General features: G+C 55.0%; 1 protein-coding gene across 3 annotated transcripts; it reads left to right on the top strand.

Moving 5' to 3' along the window:
• The first annotated feature begins 112 nt into the window (after positions 1 to 112).
• LOC107146764 (mesothelin-like) lies at positions 113 to 19,652 on the top strand. 3 transcript variants are annotated; one of them, XM_048789430.1, is made up of 16 exons: positions 113 to 410; positions 1,289 to 1,469; positions 4,331 to 4,427; positions 15,541 to 15,584; positions 15,753 to 15,799; positions 16,522 to 16,645; positions 16,725 to 16,918; positions 17,095 to 17,185; positions 17,253 to 17,352; positions 17,592 to 17,791; positions 17,870 to 18,025; positions 18,218 to 18,360; positions 18,438 to 18,565; positions 18,914 to 19,008; positions 19,204 to 19,390; positions 19,477 to 19,652. In XM_048789430.1, exons 4-16 carry the CDS (start codon positions 15,576 to 15,578, stop codon positions 19,563 to 19,565), a joined length of 1,563 nt encoding a protein of 520 aa, XP_048645387.1. In that variant the 5' UTR covers positions 113 to 410; positions 1,289 to 1,469; positions 4,331 to 4,427; positions 15,541 to 15,575; the 3' UTR covers positions 19,566 to 19,652. The 3 variants fall into 3 exon arrangements, with proteins under 3 accessions (XP_048645387.1, XP_015346479.1, XP_015346478.1); XM_015490993.2 differs by lacking the exon at positions 1,289 to 1,469; XM_015490992.2 differs by lacking the exons at positions 113 to 410; positions 1,289 to 1,469; positions 4,331 to 4,427 and adding an exon at positions 14,892 to 15,119.
• The last annotated feature ends 33 nt before the right edge of the window (positions 19,653 to 19,685 follow it).

The raw sequence follows: 19,685 nt of genomic DNA, 5'->3' as shown, positions 1-19,685 counted from the left end.
CTCGGTGCATGCGTGTCTGTTCTGCGGCGGGCGGTGCGCGCCCTCTGCTGGCGGGCCCAGTGCAGCGGCTCTTGCGCCCTGGCTCGCGGATGTTCAGAGCCCAAAGTTCCAGGCTTCCATTCTCTGCGCCTTCTCTGGCTGCGGCGCTCTTGGCAATGTAGATCAAGGACAATGCAGCTCTGGCGCCATAGTCTCTTTGGCTTCGCAAAGAACTGGAGGGGTTCCTCACTTCATTTATCTACTTATGTTCTGCTTACCTGCCAGCCAGGTGTGGGCCTGAGAGTTCCCAGAGGCGCGGCCTTGCTGTGTGCTGTGCTCACTGATGTGCTCAAGAACCAAGGCGACACCAGAAACACAATATGTGCCCAGCTTCTGTTGACTGAGATTCAGGCAGTGCGGAAAATCCACAGGTAGGGAGCAGTAGTCCCTCCCTCGGGCTCTGGTGGCTTGATTCCCAGCAGTTTGATTCTACAGACCTCCAGGACCCAGTTACTGGTATTTTGGAGATCAACCTGAGGAAACCCCATTTCTTTTCCATAAGAATTTTTAGCCTGAGTGCTAGTGTGTAGCTGAGAGTAGAGCACTTGGCTAGCAGGTCGCCCTGAATTCCATCTCCAGCACTGCAAAAAGGAAAGAAAGAAAAAATGATTTATAGGTCGCTGGTCTCAATTGTGAAGCCTTAATAAACCATATCATGTCCAGTTACACATTTAGTGACCAGTTTTTATTGGGACTTTCCAGAAAACTCCAGGCATTGGATCTGGCTTATCCCCAGATGCTTGGACTGACCTGGTGGGTCCATGGCAGGCTTGGCCCTAGATCATCCCTGGTAATCCCACATTTCTTCCTTCTTCCTGGGGTCTGGATTCTGAGTCCCACAGTTGTCCCACTGGGCTCTGCTTGGCAACTATTGCCTGTCTACGACTCCACTTTCAGGTCCAGGACTGGTGGCCTCCCTGAGCCCCACAGCTGCTCCCCCAGCCCAGTGGGGCTTTCTCCTCAGCAGCAAGAGGCTTTCAGGTGGGCTTCCAGGCCACACTTGTCCCTGGGTACCCTGGGCCCCAAGTCTGAAGAAGTCCTCCAATTTTGAGAAGGAGAATGCAAACTAAGTGTCACTGAAATGCCTTGGAATGGATCAGGAGTGTGAGTGGCAGGTGCCATTGAGATTTGAGGATCTCTTAGCACGAGTGTGGGCTATGTAGTCTGTTTGGGGTTTCTCCCAGTGCTAGGAGAGAGTCTGATGTGTTGAAATTCAAGGAGGGTTCAGTCTATCTCCCCCTCCCCACAGACCCAAGTCCAAGTCAAACACAAATGGAACAAAGGTGGATGTGATCGGGGTGCCACCTGCAGATGATGGGATCTTCCAGACAATGGAATGGCATGAAGCCATGAGAAGGATGGAAGTTCTGATGTGCGTCAGCATAGGCAAACCATGAGAACTTGTGGCCACAGAGGATCAGTCCCAAAAGGTGCAGGTTGTGTGAGTCCTCGCCTTCTCTGAGCCATATGCCAGTCTTTTAAAAAAAAAATATTTATTTTTTTAGTTGTATTTGGACACAATACCTTTATTTTATTTATTTTTTAAATTTATTTTTTAGTTTTAGGTGGACACATTATCTTTATTTTACATTTATCTGGTGCTGAGGATCAAACCCAGTGCCTCATGCATACTAGGCGAGCATTCTACCACTGAGCCACAAACCGAGCCCTTATTTATTTATTTTTATGTGGTGCTGAGGAGCGAATCCAGGGCCTTGCATGTGCTAGGCAAGCACTCTACCGCTGAGCCCCAGCCCCAGCCCCAACCCCAGCCCCATACATGCCAGCCTTTACATAAACATTTTATACTCTTTTTTTTTGTGCATGTGTTGTGCTGGGGATTGAACCCATGGCCTTGTTCATGCAAGGCAAGCACTCTACCAACTGACCTATATCCTCAGCCCTACATAAAAATTTTGTTTTGAGACAGGATCTTGCTAAGTTGCCCAGACTGGCCTTGAACTTGCAATCCTCCTACCTTAGCCTCCTGAGTCTCTGGGATCACAGGTGTATGCCACCACATCCGGCTTAATTGTGCATTTTATTTTTATTTATTTTTTTTAAAGAGAGAGTAAGAGAGAGAATTTTAATATTTATTTTTTAGTATTTGGCGGACACAACATCTTTGTTTGTATGTGGTGCTGAGGATCGAACCCGGGCCGCACGCATGCCAGGCGAGCGCGCTACCGCTTGAGCCACATCCCCAGCCCTAATTGTGCACTTTAAATAGGCTAATTGCATGGTATGTGAGTTTATATTTCAATAAAGCTGATCAAGAAAGCATGCAATTTGGAGGCAACTCCAAAGTAACTCCCAGGATGTCCAGTCTCAAGACACCAGCCTGTCACCCTTGAAGGAGTATATGGATGGCCAACATAGCCAGTTTGAGTTTTTTTGTTGTTGTTTCTTGTTTGTTTTTGTTTGGCAATACAGGGGTCAAACCCAGGGCCTCACACAAGCTAGGCAGGTGCTCTACTGCTGGGCTAAATCCTCAGCTCAGAGCCAGTTTCTGATTCAGAAAATAGGACCAGGTATTTCTGACCCCCCCACCCCAGGCTGGGTTCTGCTGCTGCTCGGTGGGTTTGTGACTCCTTGCAGGTCTTAGGTTGCCTCTCCTCCCTGCACCCTGGTGCCGCATCAGGCCTCTGAGTCCCTGGACTCCTGTTTTGCAAACTGTTTCATCATCATCATTAATGAGTGTTCACCATGAGCTTTGTGCAAGTCCCTAAGCCAGACCCTGGGGATTCCAGGGTTGACACATGTCAGGGCAGAGGGAGGACCCCGGGCATGCACCCCTTCCTGGGCTGGCCCTGGTGCTCTGGCTGCGGCTCCCTCTGGAGGTGGCAAGGGGACACCTGCCTTGGTTGGGTGGGAGGAAGCACCAGCAGTGAGGCCCCTCGGTGTCTGCTGGGGCTCCCAGTACTGCCCAGCCCCTCCTGTGGGTTGGTGTGCTTCCCCAGGGTAAGTGTCCAAAGGCTGCAACAATAAATGACCACACACTGGTGTTCAGAACAGTAGAGATTCATCCTCTCATAGTTGTGAAGACCAGAGTTCTGAGAGCCAGGTGCGGGCAAGCCGGGTCTTCTGCAACCTCCAGGGAGGGTCTTTCCTGCCTCTCCCCACTCTGGTGGCTCCAGGCGTCCCAGGATGTAGCCACATGGCTCCTTCTCTGCCTCTCTGCATGACTCCTTTCCTCTGTCTCCCCTCTCTCTCATCAGAACACCTGCTGTCAGAGATGGATTCAGGTCCCTGTTTGCATGGGCCCTTTTTCTAACCCACACCCACAGGTTCCAGCAGATACACCCTGGACACTACCATGCAGCCAGCTCCTGAGGAACTGGAGGATACTGCCGGAGGGTCTGGAGCCAATACCCCTGGGCTCTAGGCCAGCTGGGGCTCAGGGTGGAGGCAAGGACCGGCAGGTGTCTTTCAGGGTGATGGCTCTGTGACAGCTTACTCTTTTTTTTTTTTTTTTNCCCAACCCCAGCCCCATACATGCCAGCCTTTACATAAACATTTTATACTCTTTTTTTTTGTGCATGTGTTGTGCTGGGGATTGAACCCAGGGGCACTTAACCACTGAGCCATATCCCTAGCCCTCTGTGACAGCTTAGAAGACCCTGAGGGAAGGCTGGCCAGGGCAGGGGAGACAGGAAGGGCAGAAGGGGAGCTGTGTTTTCCAAAGTAAACAGTAGGTTTCCCAGTGTCCAATTTCAGCACCGCCTTCTCCAGCATTCAATAGGAACTCCCCTGTTGAAGTCCCCGTCCCCCAAAATTTGGAGAGGAGAAGACCTTGCGCAGGTCAGGAGGCAGCCAAGCCCATGAAAGCTCCCCGCCTAGCTTGTGGGGCACCGCAAGAGTGCCCTGAGGTGCTGGATTGGGGACCCAGGGGACAGGCAAGGAGGGAGAAAGGGGCTGTGAGTGTCCGCCTGGGTGGCCACCTGTGCAAGACACCAGGCATCTCCAGGGTCTGGGTCAGTGAAGCTGCTCCTGCCTGTGGGACTCAGCTCCCTGCCAGCTGCTCCAGGAGCCTTGCAAGCCGGGGACTGCTTTGTTGGTCTGCCATGTGTCACAGGCCCAGTCCCCAACCCATGGTGCTGGGAGGTGGTGGGACCTGGTGGGAGGAGGCCTCCTTCTCCTCTCTCTGCTTCCTGGCAGCCATGTAAGCTGTGGCCTCCGTCCACTGCCCTCCCACCATAATGTGCCACACACCATAGGCCCCCAGCAATAGGGCCATGTGGACTGAACTGTTTAAGACTGTGAGCCAAAACAGTCCCTGTTTTCTTTTTAGGTGATTATCTCAGAGATTTTGTTAAAGTGACAGAGAGCCGACTCCCATGGTGGCCAATGAGGGGATCTCCTCACGACTCATGCTGAGGATATTCTGGGTGAGTCAGGTCCCCAGTGGTTATGGGGACACCCCACACTTGTCCCCTGCTGTCCCTTCCACATAGATCTTGGGCCCAGACCCTGTGCTGGTGGTTGGGACAGAAGGGTGGGAAGGCTCCATGGGAGGGCCCTTCCATAGTGTGTGTCGTGAGGGGGCCAGGCAGCCGCCTTCCCAAAATCTGGAAGACTGGGGGGGCTGGTGGCATTGGATGGGCCCTTTCCCCTGTTGCCTGATGTGCGCCTGTTCCCCCCCAGCGTCTGTGCAGCTCGGCCTCCCAGGACACGTGGACAAGTGTCTGCAAAGGGGAATCGCCGTTGGGCAGGGCATCATTAGTGGCACCATCGACACAGAGTGGCTTCCCTCTGGGACACCACATCTTGTCAACAGGTGGAATCCTGGCAACAGCCCTGGGAGGCCTGGCCCGGGCCACAATTAAGAGCTAATGAGCAGGCCTGCTGTGGCTGCTCCTTGGCAAGAGCCCCGGCACTGGCGCGGCTGTCCCAGGGCAGCCAGCATGCCCCGACCTCCAGAGTGCTGCTGACTGGGGTGCTATTTCAGGGGCAGTGGCAGATAGGCCTGGTGTGCGACCCCTCCTTGGGCTTTCTGAACACGCACAAGTTGCTGACTGTGGAATGTGGGGCAGCTGGTTCCCTGCTTGGTCGACTCCCATGGATGCTGGAAAGGGGTGTGGTGGGCATGGTAGTGGGGATCTGTGGGGCTGTCACTGCTAGGGAGACTGGCACAGAGGAGGAAGCCTGGGCCCCGCTCCTCAGCTTCTCTCTCTGCATACATTGAGTAGGTCCTGCCTCCCTAGACACCCACGGTCCTGATGAAAGGTGGGCCTGGGGGCAAAGGCAGCTCTGCAGGACCAAGGTGCAGGGTTCAGCACATGCCTGTTGGGAGGGTGGCCACCAAAGGGGCAGCAGCATGGCCAGTGGGAGGTCCAGGAGAAGCAGGGGTTGTGCTGCTGTCCCTGCTGCATGTGGCTTGTCCCCCTCCCCCTGCTCGAGAGGGCCTTGCCCCCATTCCTGGGAGAGGAGAGAGCAGCTCCAGCCACATGGGCCACCAGCAGGCCACAGGTTCTGGGAGAGGTGTCTGGTGGGGAGTCCAAGCTGCTCCCCTCTGTCTGCCTCCCTCACCGGGGCACCACTTGGCCTTGCCTGGGCTGCACCACTTGGTGTCCCAGCTGCCCTGGTGTCCCTCTGCTGAGACGGGAGCCCAGAGACTCTCAGAGCCTCACCTGGACTGCAGGGCTAGCAGAAGGATAAGGGGGTGCTGGAACCACTGCCCTGTCTCCAATGGCACCCCTGTGCTTCTCATCAGTGGGAGCCTCTCACCTCCCTCGGCATGGCCACCCTGGGGGCCCTGAGAAGATGGGTGGGTGGGGGTGGTGCTCAGTGCAGTTCAGTGGGGCTGGGAGCAGCAAGTGGCCGAGGAGCCAACCCTGAGGGTGGGGATGGCCACTGAGGGGCTGGGTGCCCTGGGAGCTCCCTCGGAAAGAAAGAAAACCCCAAGGTTCCTTGTGGGCCAGGGACCCCCAGAGGCCCAACCCCAGGCCAGCAGGATCTTGCTGCCTTCCTGGTTTTGAAGATAATATTTGGAGGCCAGAGCAGAAGCCTCCAAGAATGTGGGTCCTGCCAGGGAGCTGGCTGCCTGCCACCCTCCATGGTGACCCCAGCACGTCAGAGGTGCCCTCACCAGCAAAGCTGAGTAACAGTTTACCCAGGTCCTGGCTGCTGGAGGACCTGCAGAGGGTCAGACTCTGCCTTTGTTTCCACAACCAGAGGAGGAAGGTGATCTGTTTAATGTGCAGAATAAACAACCCCAAAGTCATTTTGCTTCCTGAAGAGTGGAAAGGCCAGCTGTAGCCTGGGGGCCAAGCCGGCAGCCAGCTCGGGAATGAGGGATTCACAGGAGGCCAGCTGCTCTGGGTGGGGGAAGTCACCACGCACCACCCATCCACCAGGGCTGGAGACCGGCTGTGCTGGGGATTGAACCCTGGGTCTCCTACATACTAAGCAAGTGCTCTACCACTGAGCTACACCCCAGCTCCTGCGCTAGCAGTGGGTGTTCAGTTTTACTGCGGTACGATTGATGTGCGGTAAATACATCTACTTACAGCACATAACTCAGAGTCCTGGAGGTCACAGGCATGAGGCCACCTGCAGTGGAGCGCATTGCCACTGCCTGCCATGTTTTTGTTATTTTTTTTTAAAGAGAGAGTGAGAGAGAATCTTTTTAATATATTTTTTTTAGTTCTCGGTGGACACAATATCTTTGTTTGTACGTGGTGCTGAGGATCGAACCTGGGCCGCACGCATGCCAGGCGAGCGCGCTACCGCTTGAGCCACATCCCCAGCCCGCCTGCCATGTTTACATGAGCATTTGCTGGCCTCGTTGGGGAGGCTGGTGTGGGAGACCAACCTTGCACGTGACTAAGTCACACTCCCCTGCTGGGCAATGTGGTGTCAGGCACCCATGCTGCTAGACTGCCTAGCTCTTCTAGGGTTCAAGTGACTTGTGTCTTCCTGCCCAGGCTTGTCTTGCTACAGCCCCATGGGTGAAGCTACACTCACCTGTTACTTTGTAATATAACCCCTTGCCCTGTTTAGGATAGAATCTTCCATGGAAGTGCCTTGTGTGTGTCCCCTCCTCTTACTGTGCCCTTGGGTGTGGCCTACCCAGATGTCAGTCAACCTGCTGACAGTGAACATCATGAAGATAGACTCAGCCCCTGAAACCTGACCCCTTGCCTCATTTGAATAGCTTCTCCTCAATAAATAAAAGTGGTCAGTGTGTGTGTATGTGTGTGTTTTCTCTCTCTCTCTTCCTATGGACCCTTAAGGTCAGAGGAGCTGTCACAGTGACCCCAAAGAAAAAGGTATTTGAGTCTCTTGTGTGGTTATTTTGCACAGCCCAATCAGCCCAGTTCAACTGGAGTGACCCCTGAACCTTTTAGTCGCAAGAACAGGCTGGGCCTAGTTGGGGGTCCCTGTCCTGTGGGGCTGGCCCTTGCTGTTCGTCCTGCTTTGCTTCCTCTGGCATAAGCAGCCCAGGCTGGCCTCAAACTTAGGATTCTCCTGCCTCAGCCAAGTGACTGGGCCAACAGGCACAGCCCCAGTGGTGGCCCTGTCCCTTGTCTCTGCATTCACCTGTGTCATTTCTTATACTTTGAGCTTCTGTAGTCGAGTTTCCTGAGGTAGCATCTCAAGTCCTTGACCTCTTTTTTATACTATGTAACTACTCAAAGCTACTAGTTGCCCTCTGTACTATCTTTTTTCTTTCCTTTTGCTTTTTTCTTGTTCTACTTAGATAATTTTTATTTCTTTCTGTTGTCATCTTAAAATTTTTTTCAGTCTTGTTGATGTAATTGACAAATACGAATTATATATATTTGAGGTGTACAACATGATTTTTAAAATTTTCATTTCTGTATTTCCCATTCAAATAAATGCTTTAAAAGAAACTTTTTTTTTGTAATTGTAGATGGACCAAATGCCTTTATTTTATTTGTTGATTTTTTTTTTAAATAGCCCGTCAGGTGAGCGCGCTACTGCTTGAGCCACATCCCCAGCCCATTATTTGTTGATTTTTATGTAATGCTAAGGATTGAACCCAGTTCCTCACACATGCTAGGCAAGTGCTCTGTCACTGAGCTACAACTGCAGCCCCTGGAAGAAATGTTTTTACCTAATGTATTTTTTAAAACTGAACATGAATATTCATAGCAATTTCTTTATAATAGTCCAAAACTGATTTTTAAATGCCTTAAAAAAGTTGAACAAACTGAGATACATTCATACCACAAAATATGACTCAGCAATTGAAAGTGTCAGTTGATCTATGAAACCTTAGTGAAAAGGGGGAAGGACGTGGCTAAGTGACAACAGGAGGGATCTTCACATTGTTGGAAATATTCTGTACCTGACTTGGTGATACTGGTATCTTGGTTTCAATCACATTAGTTTTTCTGATTTGTTTTTAGTTTTACATGACTGTGTGCATTTTTAAAATCAATGTGTGGTGTCCATGTGTGCTCACGGGCACAGTTGGCATTTCAGTACTTGTATACAGGGCACTGCTCAGTGGTGGCAATTGGCTACTGATCTCTCTGTGTCGGGGCATTGAACCTTCTCTCCCAGCCATTCTGAAACACAGTTACTTACTTGCTATCACCCACAGTCATGGTCCTGTGCCCGGGTCATGGGAGGTCAGCCCGATGCACCTGGCACCCCCTAGTCCTCCTCTCTCCATCCCTTTGTTCTGGGTCATTGTCCTATACTGGCCACTTTCAACAAGGAAGAGGAGGGTCTGATTCTGCTGCCCAGGCTGGCCGGGCCCTCTGGGGCTCAGGCTGTCCTCTTGCCTCAGCCTCCCCAGGCTTGTACACGTCATGGCTTAGGCTCATGCACATGTGACTTACATGCAGGAAGGCTCCCCTCCTTGCAGAGCACTGTTGTGTGAATTTTAGCAAACGCCACAGAGCTGAGCCCGCCACCGCTTCCCCTGGGTGTGTTTTGCCACTCCTTAGAAGTCCCACCTAATCTCCTTTATCTTGGGGTACTTAAGCACTGAGTCACATCCCCAGCTCTCCCTTTTTCTTTTTTTCATTTTGAGATAGGGTCTCTCTAAGTTGCTTAGGACCTCACTAAATTGCTGAGGAGGCTGGCTTTGAACTTGCAATCCTCCTGCCTCAGCCTCCTGAGTAGCAGGGATTACAGGTGTGCACCACTGGGTCTGGATTCACATAACTTTCATGTGTTACAAAATATCATCTTTTTTATTATTATTATTTTGGTACCAAGGATTGAACTGAGGGGCACTTAACCACTGAACCATATCCCCAGCCTTTTTGTATTTTAGGTAGAGACAGAGTCTCTCTGAGTTGCTTAATACCTCACTCAGTTGCTGAGGTTGATTTTTGAACTCATAATCCTCCTGCCTCAGCCTCCCAAGCCTCTGGGATTCCAGGTGTGTGCCACTGCACCTGGCCTTCTTCTGATTTTCAACCATTTAAAATTGTAAAAACTGGGGGGCTAGGGATATAGCTCAGGTGGTAGAATGCCTCACATGAACAAGGCCCTGGGTTCAATCCTCAGTACTGAAAAAAAAAAAAAAAGTAAAGGAAAAAAAAATGTACGATCCACCAGGCAAACAGAGAGGAGGCAGCATTGTGACTGCACTGACTCCAGACAGACTGACTTCAGGCCAGGGGTCAAGAAGCGCTTCTGGTGAAGATGGAGGTGTCAGCCCTCTGGGAAGAGAATCACAGCTGGCCACCTGATAGCAGCACACAGGAGGGGGCGCACCTGACTCTGGTCACGGTGCATCACAGCACCCCTCCCTCAGCGAGTGCTAGGGTGATTGGGGGCAGAGTCCCGCCCAGGCGCAGGTTGTGCCACTGGTAGAGTGCGGGCAAGACAGACCACATGCTGCTCTGCAAAGCAAGTCCCCAAGCTCAAGAGGGTTGGATTTATTGAATGTTCAACAATCAATCAATAGCAAAAGATTACGTGGGAAGGGCTGAGGCTGTGGCTCAGGGGTAGAGTGCTTGCCTAGCATACATGAGGCACTGGGTTCCATCCTTAGCACCATATACAAATAAAATAAAGGCATTCTGTCTATCTACAACTACAAAAATAAAAAAAGATTACATGGGAGGCTGGGCACAGTGGCCACACCTGTATTCCCAGCAGCTTGGGAGGCTGAGGCTGGAGGATTGCAAGCTCAAGGCCAGACTCAGCAGTTTATTGAGACCCTAAGCAACTTAGCAAGGCCCTGTCTCTAAATAAAAAGTAAAAAGGGCTGGGGAGGGGCTGGGTTGTGGCTCAGTGGTAGAGCACCCTTGGGTTCCATCCCCATTGCCAACAGTAAAGCGAATAAAACTCAGAGGGCAAAGCAGTGTGTTTGGGGTGTGATGACAGCAGTGTCCACGTCACCAGACAGCAGTCATCACAGGAATGTGCCTAGCACAGGAAAGCAAAGGTAGGGAAACTCGGAAATTTGAGTAGAAGATCTCATTGCAGCAGAGCACGTTCACACAGAGGAAGAGAGGGGACGAGGCTTCCAGCCAGTGATGTTTCCCTGTGGCTCGTTTGTCAGCCAAGCAAAGAAAGCCCTTTACTGTGGGTGGCTCAGTGGGAGGCTGCAGCAGAGGAAGCAGAGGAAGCAAGTCTAAGGCTACCGGCCTTTCAGCGCAAAGGTGTTCTGAGAGAGAAGAACTGAGAACTACGATAGTCCATCAGAGCAAGAGAATGGCTGGAAGTCGTTTCCCGGGGCTCTTGCTGAGTGGACAGATGCTACTGCTGATCTGAGGAGTCATGCCCTGGAGGCTGAGCTGGGCACTGGAAACCAGCCCCAAGCAAAGGCGGCAGAGAACTACAGCTGCAGGCAGGAGGATCTGCATGTTCAGCAAGACCCACTCAGTCTGAGAGGACTGTGCTAACAGGCGCCCAAACTGACCATGGTTTAGAAACCATGTGGGAGCAGAAACACGAGCTGGACTGGCAGAGTCTGTGAGAACCTCAAGTGCCTATGGCTGGCCGTGGCTTCTCACCATCGTGCTTGGTCCTGCTGTGAGAACTTGGTCAGGGGTAGATGCTGACTGTCCCAACCTGCCCCCACTCAGACAGGTCATCAGGGGATGATGGCCCGGGTGTCCTTCAGGGAGGAAGAACCTGTCTTGGCTGTTCAGCACATGTGGCTTTGGGGTCCAACATCTGCTGGGAACTCAGAGGTGCTTCCTAGAGAATTCATCCCAAAGTCACAGGGAAATGGCTCTTGAGCAAGGCATACACTTCATTACCATCACTTTAATAGCTAATGCTGCTTGAATCCCAAGCGGCTGGTGTCAGCTACTTCCTGTGCAGCCATAGTTGAAACAGGAGCCCAGTCTCCATTACCAACCACACTTGCAGTGGGTGCTGCTGCTGCTCTTCCCCTCCTCCTCTTCTCTTCCCTCTCCTGCTCTCTTCCTTCTCCTCTGCCTTGCTTCTTTCTCCTTCTCCTCCCCTCTCATTCCTCCTCCTCCTCCTTCTTGTTAAGTTGCTGAGGCAGTAGCATGGCAAGTTAGACCAGTCTGGGCCACTTAGTGAGACCCTGTATCAAAATGACATTTAAAAAGGCTGGGGTTTGGCTAGATGGTAGAGGCTTGCCTAGCATGTGTGAGGCCCTGGGCTCCATCCCCAGCAAAATACACACACACACACACAAATCAAGAGCCAAAGTTATCTTGGACTGTCCTTAGCCCTTTTTAACAGCCATTTACTGTCAACCAAAACTGACACCTTCTGAATTCCCCTTGAAACTCTGGGAACATGCCCAAACCCTGACACCTCCAGTGTCTACCAGCTGGTGCTGAGACTGGGATGAAGATGAGATGAAAATGACATCTGAATTCTGCAGCAGGGACTCCCCACCTTTGGGACCTTGGAGCCACACAAAGTCCCTTCTGTAGCCGCCAACTGGACACTGCCCCTGTAAACCCGTGGATTCTTGACTTTCTTTCCTCCTGTGACTATATAAGTTCATGTGACCCCTTCCCCAGTTGAAAATATCCTTCAGGGTAACCTAAATCTGTGCTCCTGGGTCATAGTTACTCATAGTGGGCTTGGAATAAGCGATTTTCTTATTACCCGTGAAGCAGGGTTGTTTTACAGTGGCCTCAGGAAAGCACCTCCCAGATGGTGGAGCATCCGCACTAACAATCTGATTAAGTATCTGTAACTGATTATGATGACAGGAAACTAACTTTGTGCCTCATTTGAGATAAATGTTATCCTCCAAATGATCCATTCTCCTCTCAAGCAGGCCTAAGTTGCAGTTTGTATTCCATTGGTATTCATATATATACATGTGTGTGTGTGTATAAATGTATGTGTGTATATATATATATATATATATATGTATGTATATATATGTATACGTGTATATATATGTATATATTTTAGTTGGAGCTGGACACAATACCTTTATTTTATTTATTTATTTTTATGTGGTGCTGAGGATTGAACCCAGTGCCTCACACGTGCTAGTCAAGTGCTCTATTGCTGAGCTACAGCCCCAGACCCTCCATTTGTATATGTTGAGTTCATCAATTAAAGTGTGGACTTCCCTGTATCTCACATGTACTTCCTCTAGCACTTTCCAGATGGAAAGGATGTTTTAGAAAGCACTTCTCTGTTGACTTTTGTAAACTGGTATAGCAACTGGCAGCCTTGTTGAATTCTGCACTAATTAGCACTGGGTTCAACTGTACAGAACAGCACCCACTCTCAGGAAAAGGTCAGAGATGGACGCAGGGCATTCTCAGTCCAGCAAACAGAAGCCTTTCCGGGTTTATGTTGGTTTTTGTTCTTGGTGCTGGGGTGGGAGCCAGGGGGTTGCATGCTGGCAGGTATTGCACCTCAGAGCCACCCAAAGTCCCTTCTGCAGCTATGGAAAGCAAGGACAGATTCCACACTGGGAATCAGCATCACAGAGCCATCCGAGGGGCTGGTTGGAGGTGAGGGCCTTTGGCCGCAAGGTCACTCCACTAAGGCTGTGGTCCAAGGCCAGGAAGGAAAGGCCAGTGGCCGGGCAGGTTGATTCCAGTGGCCCTGCCATTTTGGAGCACAGGGCCCTGGTGGATTCACCTCCTGTAGTCCCTGCTTACTGTTCCTTGCCATAGTTTCTCCTCTTCATGTTGCCTGAGTCAGGAGCACATGTGAAAGGAGCCAGCAGGTCCCTGGAGCTGTGACCTGGCAGTGTGGCCTGCAGAGGCCCACTGAGGCTCTGGCTGGGAGTCCAGCCCTTGGCTTGACCTATGACTTTGGCCACTCTCTGTCTCAGTTCCATCCCCTGAAAAATGGAAACACAAGACTCCTTGGAGCTGGGGCCTGGTACTTCCACCCCACCCACCGAGCAAGGGAGCAGTCCTCCTCCCCAGGTGGCCAGGGTCTGACCTGTGCAGTCTGGCTGGCTCCTTGGCAGGGTCTCCACCCGCACATTCCTATGGCATGAGCAGCGCCTCTCCCAGCCGCCAGGCCGCCAAGCCTCATTTGTTCCCTTGACAGCCTGGGACACTGTCCAGCTTCTCCACTCCCCACTTCCCAGGTGGGGAAAGGGAGGCAGAGGGGCTGAGGCTTGCCACTCACCTGGATCCTCAGCATCACCTTGGGAAGGGCCCATTCGGCCCTGGGGAGGGACCACTCAGAGCCTCAGGGCCTGGGGTTGTAAGGGACGTGCATTAGGACACTACACCCAGCGGTGGCCAGAGGTGGGAACTGGAGGCACCCCACCTAGGCTGGCTCCCACGTTCCCAGAACTTCCTTAAGCAGACTGTCCAGCATTGCCCACGCCTAGAGAGTGGTCCACACCCTGTTCCCTGCATACTCTTTGCCCACTCCCACCTCTCCCTTGCCGTCCTCCCTGCCCGGGGCCTGCAGAAGCCTGTGGTGGTGTTTCAGCCTATGGAGCAGGGTCTGCCCCAGGCAGGTCTTCCCTGGGGCGAGGGATGGGCATTGGAGGAGACTCGGGGTGGAGACAGGCAGCACAGCAGGCCAGTCAGACAAGAGCTTAGGTGCCTGTCTGCAAGTGAAAGGAGCACCGAGGAGCGGGGCACAGTGAGGGCCCACTCCAGCCCTGTTCTTCCCCTAGGGTGGGGCTGCGGGCCCCTCTGGGACAGTATCCCATTTACCTGGGAATCTCAAGACAACGGGTGGGGGTTTTCCAGGAGCTACAATTCCTGGGGCTAAGCTCAGTATCCAGGCTCACAAGGGGCTGGTGGGGGCCTGGTCCACGTGGGGTGGGAGACAGGGCCTGGGTCATGCACATTCCAATGTGTATGTGTGGGAGTGGGTGTGCCAGGAGGAGGTCAGGCAGGGCACCTGCACTGGCCCCTCCAGCCGGCCTGCCCTGCCCTCCATGGGTTCCCCCTTCCTGCACCCTGCTGCATAAGGAGAGCTGTAAGAACTTCCCTCTCCTGCTGTCCTCAGGGGTCATCTCTGTGCTGGGAGCAGGACGGGATGGCCCTGGCTGAAGACCACCCCTACCCACAGTCTCCTTCAGAGTACTCATTGAGGCCTGGCCTCAGCAACGAGGGGGATCTGCCTTCCTTTTCCATCACATGAGGGCCAGACCTCGGGCTGGGCTGCACTGTAGGTCAGGAAAGCCAGAACCATGTCCTGCAGCCTCTCAGTGCCCTGCTGGGAGCTCTTGGCTGTTGTGGGGTGGGCTGGCCTTGCCCCATCACGCACGGCTACATCAGCCTCACACTCCGCTCCAAGGAGCTTGTGGTCTGCTCAGTCCCCAGATCCACTGGGCATAAAGGAACAATTGTTATCAAGGTATCACAGTGAGGCCACACTCTCTCCGTGGCTAGGCCCCACCCAAGGGTCCTGGAAAAGCCCAGCTCTCTGCTGGGGGCCAGGCTGACTCAGCTCCAGCTCCCCTCCCTGTAGGAGGGCTGGCTTCCTGAGGGGCGGGCCAGTCTGAGAGCAGGGCCAGTGGCATAGACGCTCCTGCCTGTGCCCAACAGGCTCAGCCAGAGCTCTCCTGGCCCAAAGGCCCCTCACTTGCCTGGTGGGGATCGGGTGGGAACATCAGAGGCACTGTCGTCCATAGGACATGGCCTTGCCCACAGCTCAACACTTCCTGGGGTCTTGTGAGCCTGCCACCCATGGCAGGCTTCTGCTGCTGCTCCTCAGCCTGGGTGAGTCCAGTGGTGGGCTGTGGGTTGCCAGGGAGAGGTGGAGGGCAGCCCTGGGCTCTTCATGGGTCAGAACCTTGGGGAAGCCCCACTGCCCTGTGCCTTCTCCCCCATTGTGGGCAGGAGGCCTGCGTCCTGGTGGGGCTGGGGCTGAGCATGACCTGGTGCCCAGGAGAAGAAGTGTCCTGCCAGGGAAAGGACGCGGGAAGCCCTGGCTCTCTGTGCAGCTCAGATCCCTGCCTGGCAGCCTGCGCTATGGCACCTTGTGGTGCAGGGGCCTCAACTTTGTCCCCATGTCCTGTAGGCTGTGCTGGGTGGGACTGAGAAGAGGTGGGAAGGGGAGAGACCTCCTCCCTTCCCAGGTTGGGGTCTACCTGAGAAGCCCCCAGCCCTCCCCGCCAACCTCATGCCCTGTACCTCACAGGGTGGCTGCAACCTCTAAGGACTCAGGTTACAGAGATGGGACAGGTGAGGGGCTGGTGGGAGAAGGGCAGGGCTCCGGGTCATGGGTGGAGGTGGGTGACAGCTGTTCTCCCCCATGCCCTGGAGGAGGGAGCTGTGGGTACCAGGCAAAGGTGGAGCGGGGCCAGAGAGGCACAGGCCTGGGGGAGCCGTCAGCCTGGCCTTGTCCCCCAGGCTGTGCTCCTGGACCCAGGCTTGGTCAACACCAGCAACTCTACCAGGTAGGTCTTGACCCTGCAGCCTTTGAGGGCTTGGTGCCCTTACTGGTGGCCAGGTGCCAGCCACAGTTTGTTCTCAGCCTTGCCTTCATCCCCACATCCTCTCTGTCTACTCCCTGTTCCACCCCCACGTCCCTGGGGAGAGCCTGAATCTCTCTGTGCCCCTCCCTGCCTGGAGGCTCAGGGGTAGAGGGGCATTGACTCCCAGGGGAGTGACTCCTTGCCCTTCTGAGTGTCACCTGGGTGAGGAGCCCAGGGGAACGCTGCAGGAGGAGGGTTACTGGGGGAGGGGGTGCACACTGCTGGCCCAGCCAGCCTTGCCCCAGGCCTCCTCCCTGGCTTCCTGGCCTGCCGTGTGGAACACGCCCAGGAGGGGTCCTGGCCACGGAGCAGAAGAATGTGGCACTCAAGATGGTCAGGTCAGTCCCCACATGTTCCCCTGGGCCTATTGGGATGCTGCTGCCAGAGCCTTCTGAGCCAGATGTCCCTGTCCCTGGTGGCTGAGCTGCCTGGCAGGTTGCCTTTCCCAGCACCTCATCCCCAAGGACCTGGATGCTTTCCTCACTGGACATGGCGCCCTTCCTCAAGTAGGGCCTGTTCCTGGGCTTGGCCGCACCTCTGTGCCCAGGGACCTCAAAGTGCAGGGACTTGGCAGGGACTTGGCTCACCAGGGGGCCCGCAGGAGGCCTAGTGCTCAGGGTGCCTGACCCAGACCCTCTGTGCAGTCCAGCGCCAACCCCGGGGTCCCAGGCCTGTGCACGCCTCTTCTCCCACATCACCAAGGCCAACGTGTTCCCACCGAGAGCTTCGGAGCGGCGGCGGCTGCTGCTCGCAACCCTAGCCTGCCAGGTTTGGGACAGGGTGGGGGCTGCAGGCAGTGAGGGGGGCTCGGCCATTCCCCAAGGCACTGAGGCCCCTGCATATGCAGGGCGTGCGTGGCTCCAGGGTGCTCAAGGAGGACGTGAGGGCTCTGGGAGCCCTGGCCTGTGACCTGCCTGGGCGCTTCGTGGTGCACTCAGCTCCAGTCCTCCTCCCCCGGCTGGCAGGCTGCCCAGGGCCCCTGGACCAGGGCCAGCAGGAGGCAGCCAGAGTGGTTCTGCAAGGTGGAGGACCCCCCTATGGGTAAGTGGCTGGTGAGTGCACAATGGGTAGCCACAGCTGTGCTGGGTGCCAGGGCCAGCCGTCCATCATACTCTGTCAGCGTCCCCGCAGGGTCCCCATCACAATATCTGTCCAGGGCAGTGCTGGGATTGCTTCTGTCCCCTATTAATTCTGGACGGCCCCCTGTATCTGGACAGGCCCCCGTCGAGGTGGTCAGTCTCAACGCTGGACGCTCTGCAGGGCCTGCTAGCTGTGTTGGACCAGCCCATCATCCAGGACATCCCCAAGGTGAGACCCCGGCCCCCTGCTGCAAAGCCTCTGGGCTATGAGGCTCAGCCACCCACTCTGTCCTCAGGATGTCCTGGCGGCTTGGCTGCTGCGCCATTCCAGGGGCCCATCCTGGCGGAGGCCAGAGCTTCCTGCCACCCTCATGAGGCTCCGGCGGGACACACAGGGTGAGCCCCTGCCCTGCCCGTTGGGCATCAGGCTGAGGCAGGATCCCAGGGTTGGTGTCTCACTGGTCCCCCTCCCCCGGCCCACGACCCTTCCTGGCTCCTCAGCTGGTTCCCTCATAAACTCAGAGGGGATGGAGCTGCCCCATTTCTCCTGTGGGTAAACTGAGCCCCCAAGTCTCCCAGACAACATGGGAGGAAGGAGGGGTTGCCGATGGCCCCTGACTAGCCTTCCCCTGCAGAGAGGACCTGCCCCCAGAAGCAGAAGCCCTGTCCCCCTGGCCGGAAGCCCCAGGTGGTGGATGAAAACCTCATCTTCTATGAAGAGTGGGAACTGGAGGCCTGTGTGGACGGTGCCCTGCTGTCTACCCACATGGAGCTTGTGAATGCGATCCCCTTCACCTACCAGCAGATCCACACCCTCAAGTGCAGGCTAGACCAGGTAGTTGATGCCACATGCTACTGCCTGCTGGCCTCACCCAGGGAGTGGCCCTGGCCTTCATGGTCACCTTCTTCACAGACCTACCCACAAGGCTACCCTGAGTCCCTGGTCCAGCGCCTGGGCTACTTCTTCCGCTACGTCAGCCCCGAGGACATCCACAAGTGGAACCTGACCTCCCTGGAGACTGTGAAAGCCCTACTCAATGTCAGCAAAGGGCAAAAAATGGACAAGCAGGTGACCACCTGCCTGAGGGGCATCGGCATGGGACTTTGTGGCCTGATGACGGGGGCATCAGGGGACTCTGGACTCTGACCTGGGGGAACACAGCACAGTACTGTTCAGCCTGGGAGGACAGCTTAAAGTTTGCTGGCTGGTAGGGGTCCATCTCCCCCTGCTCCAAGGCACCTCAACAACCTCCTCCCACAGGTGACTGCCCTGATTGCCCACTATGTGCTGGGAGGTGGCCAGTTGGACCAGGACACCATGGGTAGCCTGGCTGGCTTCCATCCTTCCTACCTGTGCTTCCTCAGTGCTGAGCAGCTGCACTCTGTGCCCTCCAGGGTCATGTGGTGAGTCACAGTCCTCTGCAGGGCAGGGTGGGCATGCTGTGGTCCCCACTCACTGCCTGGCCCCACACTGTCCCCAGGGCCATCAGACCCCAGGACCTGGACTCATGTGGCCCTAGGCAGCTACATGTCCTCTACTCCAAGGCCTGCGTGACCTTCAGGAATATAAGCCAGCCTGAGTACCTTGGAAGGATCCGGGCTTTCCTGGGTGAGCTAGGGCACCCTGTCAGGTGGGCAGAGCAAGGGGCAGGCAAGACCCCTATTTGCAGTGGCCAGTCAAGGGCCTCCCTGAATGCCCTCTGTAGGCGTGAATGGGCAGTCCCCCATATCCTGTCCCCCACTCCTCCAAGGATGTGTACTTAAGACGGTGAGCTCTGACTCTGGTGGGAGCTCTGGCCCTTTTTGGTTAGAGGGTTAGGTGGCTACCAGGCAAATCCGGGACCAGGACTCCTCGGGAAGAAGGAGTCTGTAAGAAGGTAGACTTTCTGTAGCCTGTAGCAGAGGGTGGGGCTGGGGTATGTCATATGGCCTCAAGTTGGGGGTCCTTCCTGCACAGGTGGGGCTCCCATGGAGGACCTGAGGACACTCATCCTGCAGAATATGACCATAGACATGGCCACATTCAAGAAGCTACGGGTTGAGGCTGTGGTGGTAGGTAGGGACGGGACAGTGGGGTGCGACCTCCGGCTGGGCAATCAACATGCCAGGGCCAGCCTGTCTGAGAGCCAAGTCTGTACAGGCTGAGGTCAGCAGGCAGCTATGGGTGGAGGCGTGGGTGGTGTAGGTACAGTGGCACCCCATCTTCTGGGGCCTGAAGACTCTGATGAATGCCTGATGGTCTGGTAGGGTCTGACCGTGTCTGAAGTACAGAAACTTCTGGGGCCACACGTCAGGGACTTGAAGGCTGAGGAAGAGGATAGCCCAGTGCAGGACTGGATCTCACAGCAGCGGCAGGAGGACCTGGACAGGCTAGGGCTGGGGCTCCAGGGTGGCATCCCCAATGGCTACCTTGTCCTGGACCTCCGCTCCCGAGGTGGGCCAGGTGGCCTGGGCAGAGTCCAGGGAGGGTGGGGGGAAGGCAGAGGGCAGAGGGGGTCTGAGTCACCCCTCTCTGTGCAGAGGCCTTCTCTGGGGCGTGCCCCCTCCGTGGACCTGGACTCTTGCTTGCATCCATCCCAGCTGTACTCCTGGCTTTGACTCTGAGCTGAGGCCACCTCTTCATCTGCAGCAGGTGGCAGTCAGGTGGTTGCTGTCAAACCTGAGGGTGTTTGAGCTCAATAAACAGTAGCACCTGCCCTGCAGGCATATCCTGTGATGTCACTGGGCCA

Source organism: Marmota marmota, unplaced genomic scaffold, assembly GCF_001458135.2.
Source record: "Marmota marmota marmota unplaced genomic scaffold, marMar, whole genome shotgun sequence".
Lineage (NCBI taxonomy): Eukaryota > Metazoa > Chordata > Mammalia > Rodentia > Sciuridae > Marmota > Marmota marmota.
This window is presented reverse-complemented; position numbering and strand designations above follow the sequence as displayed.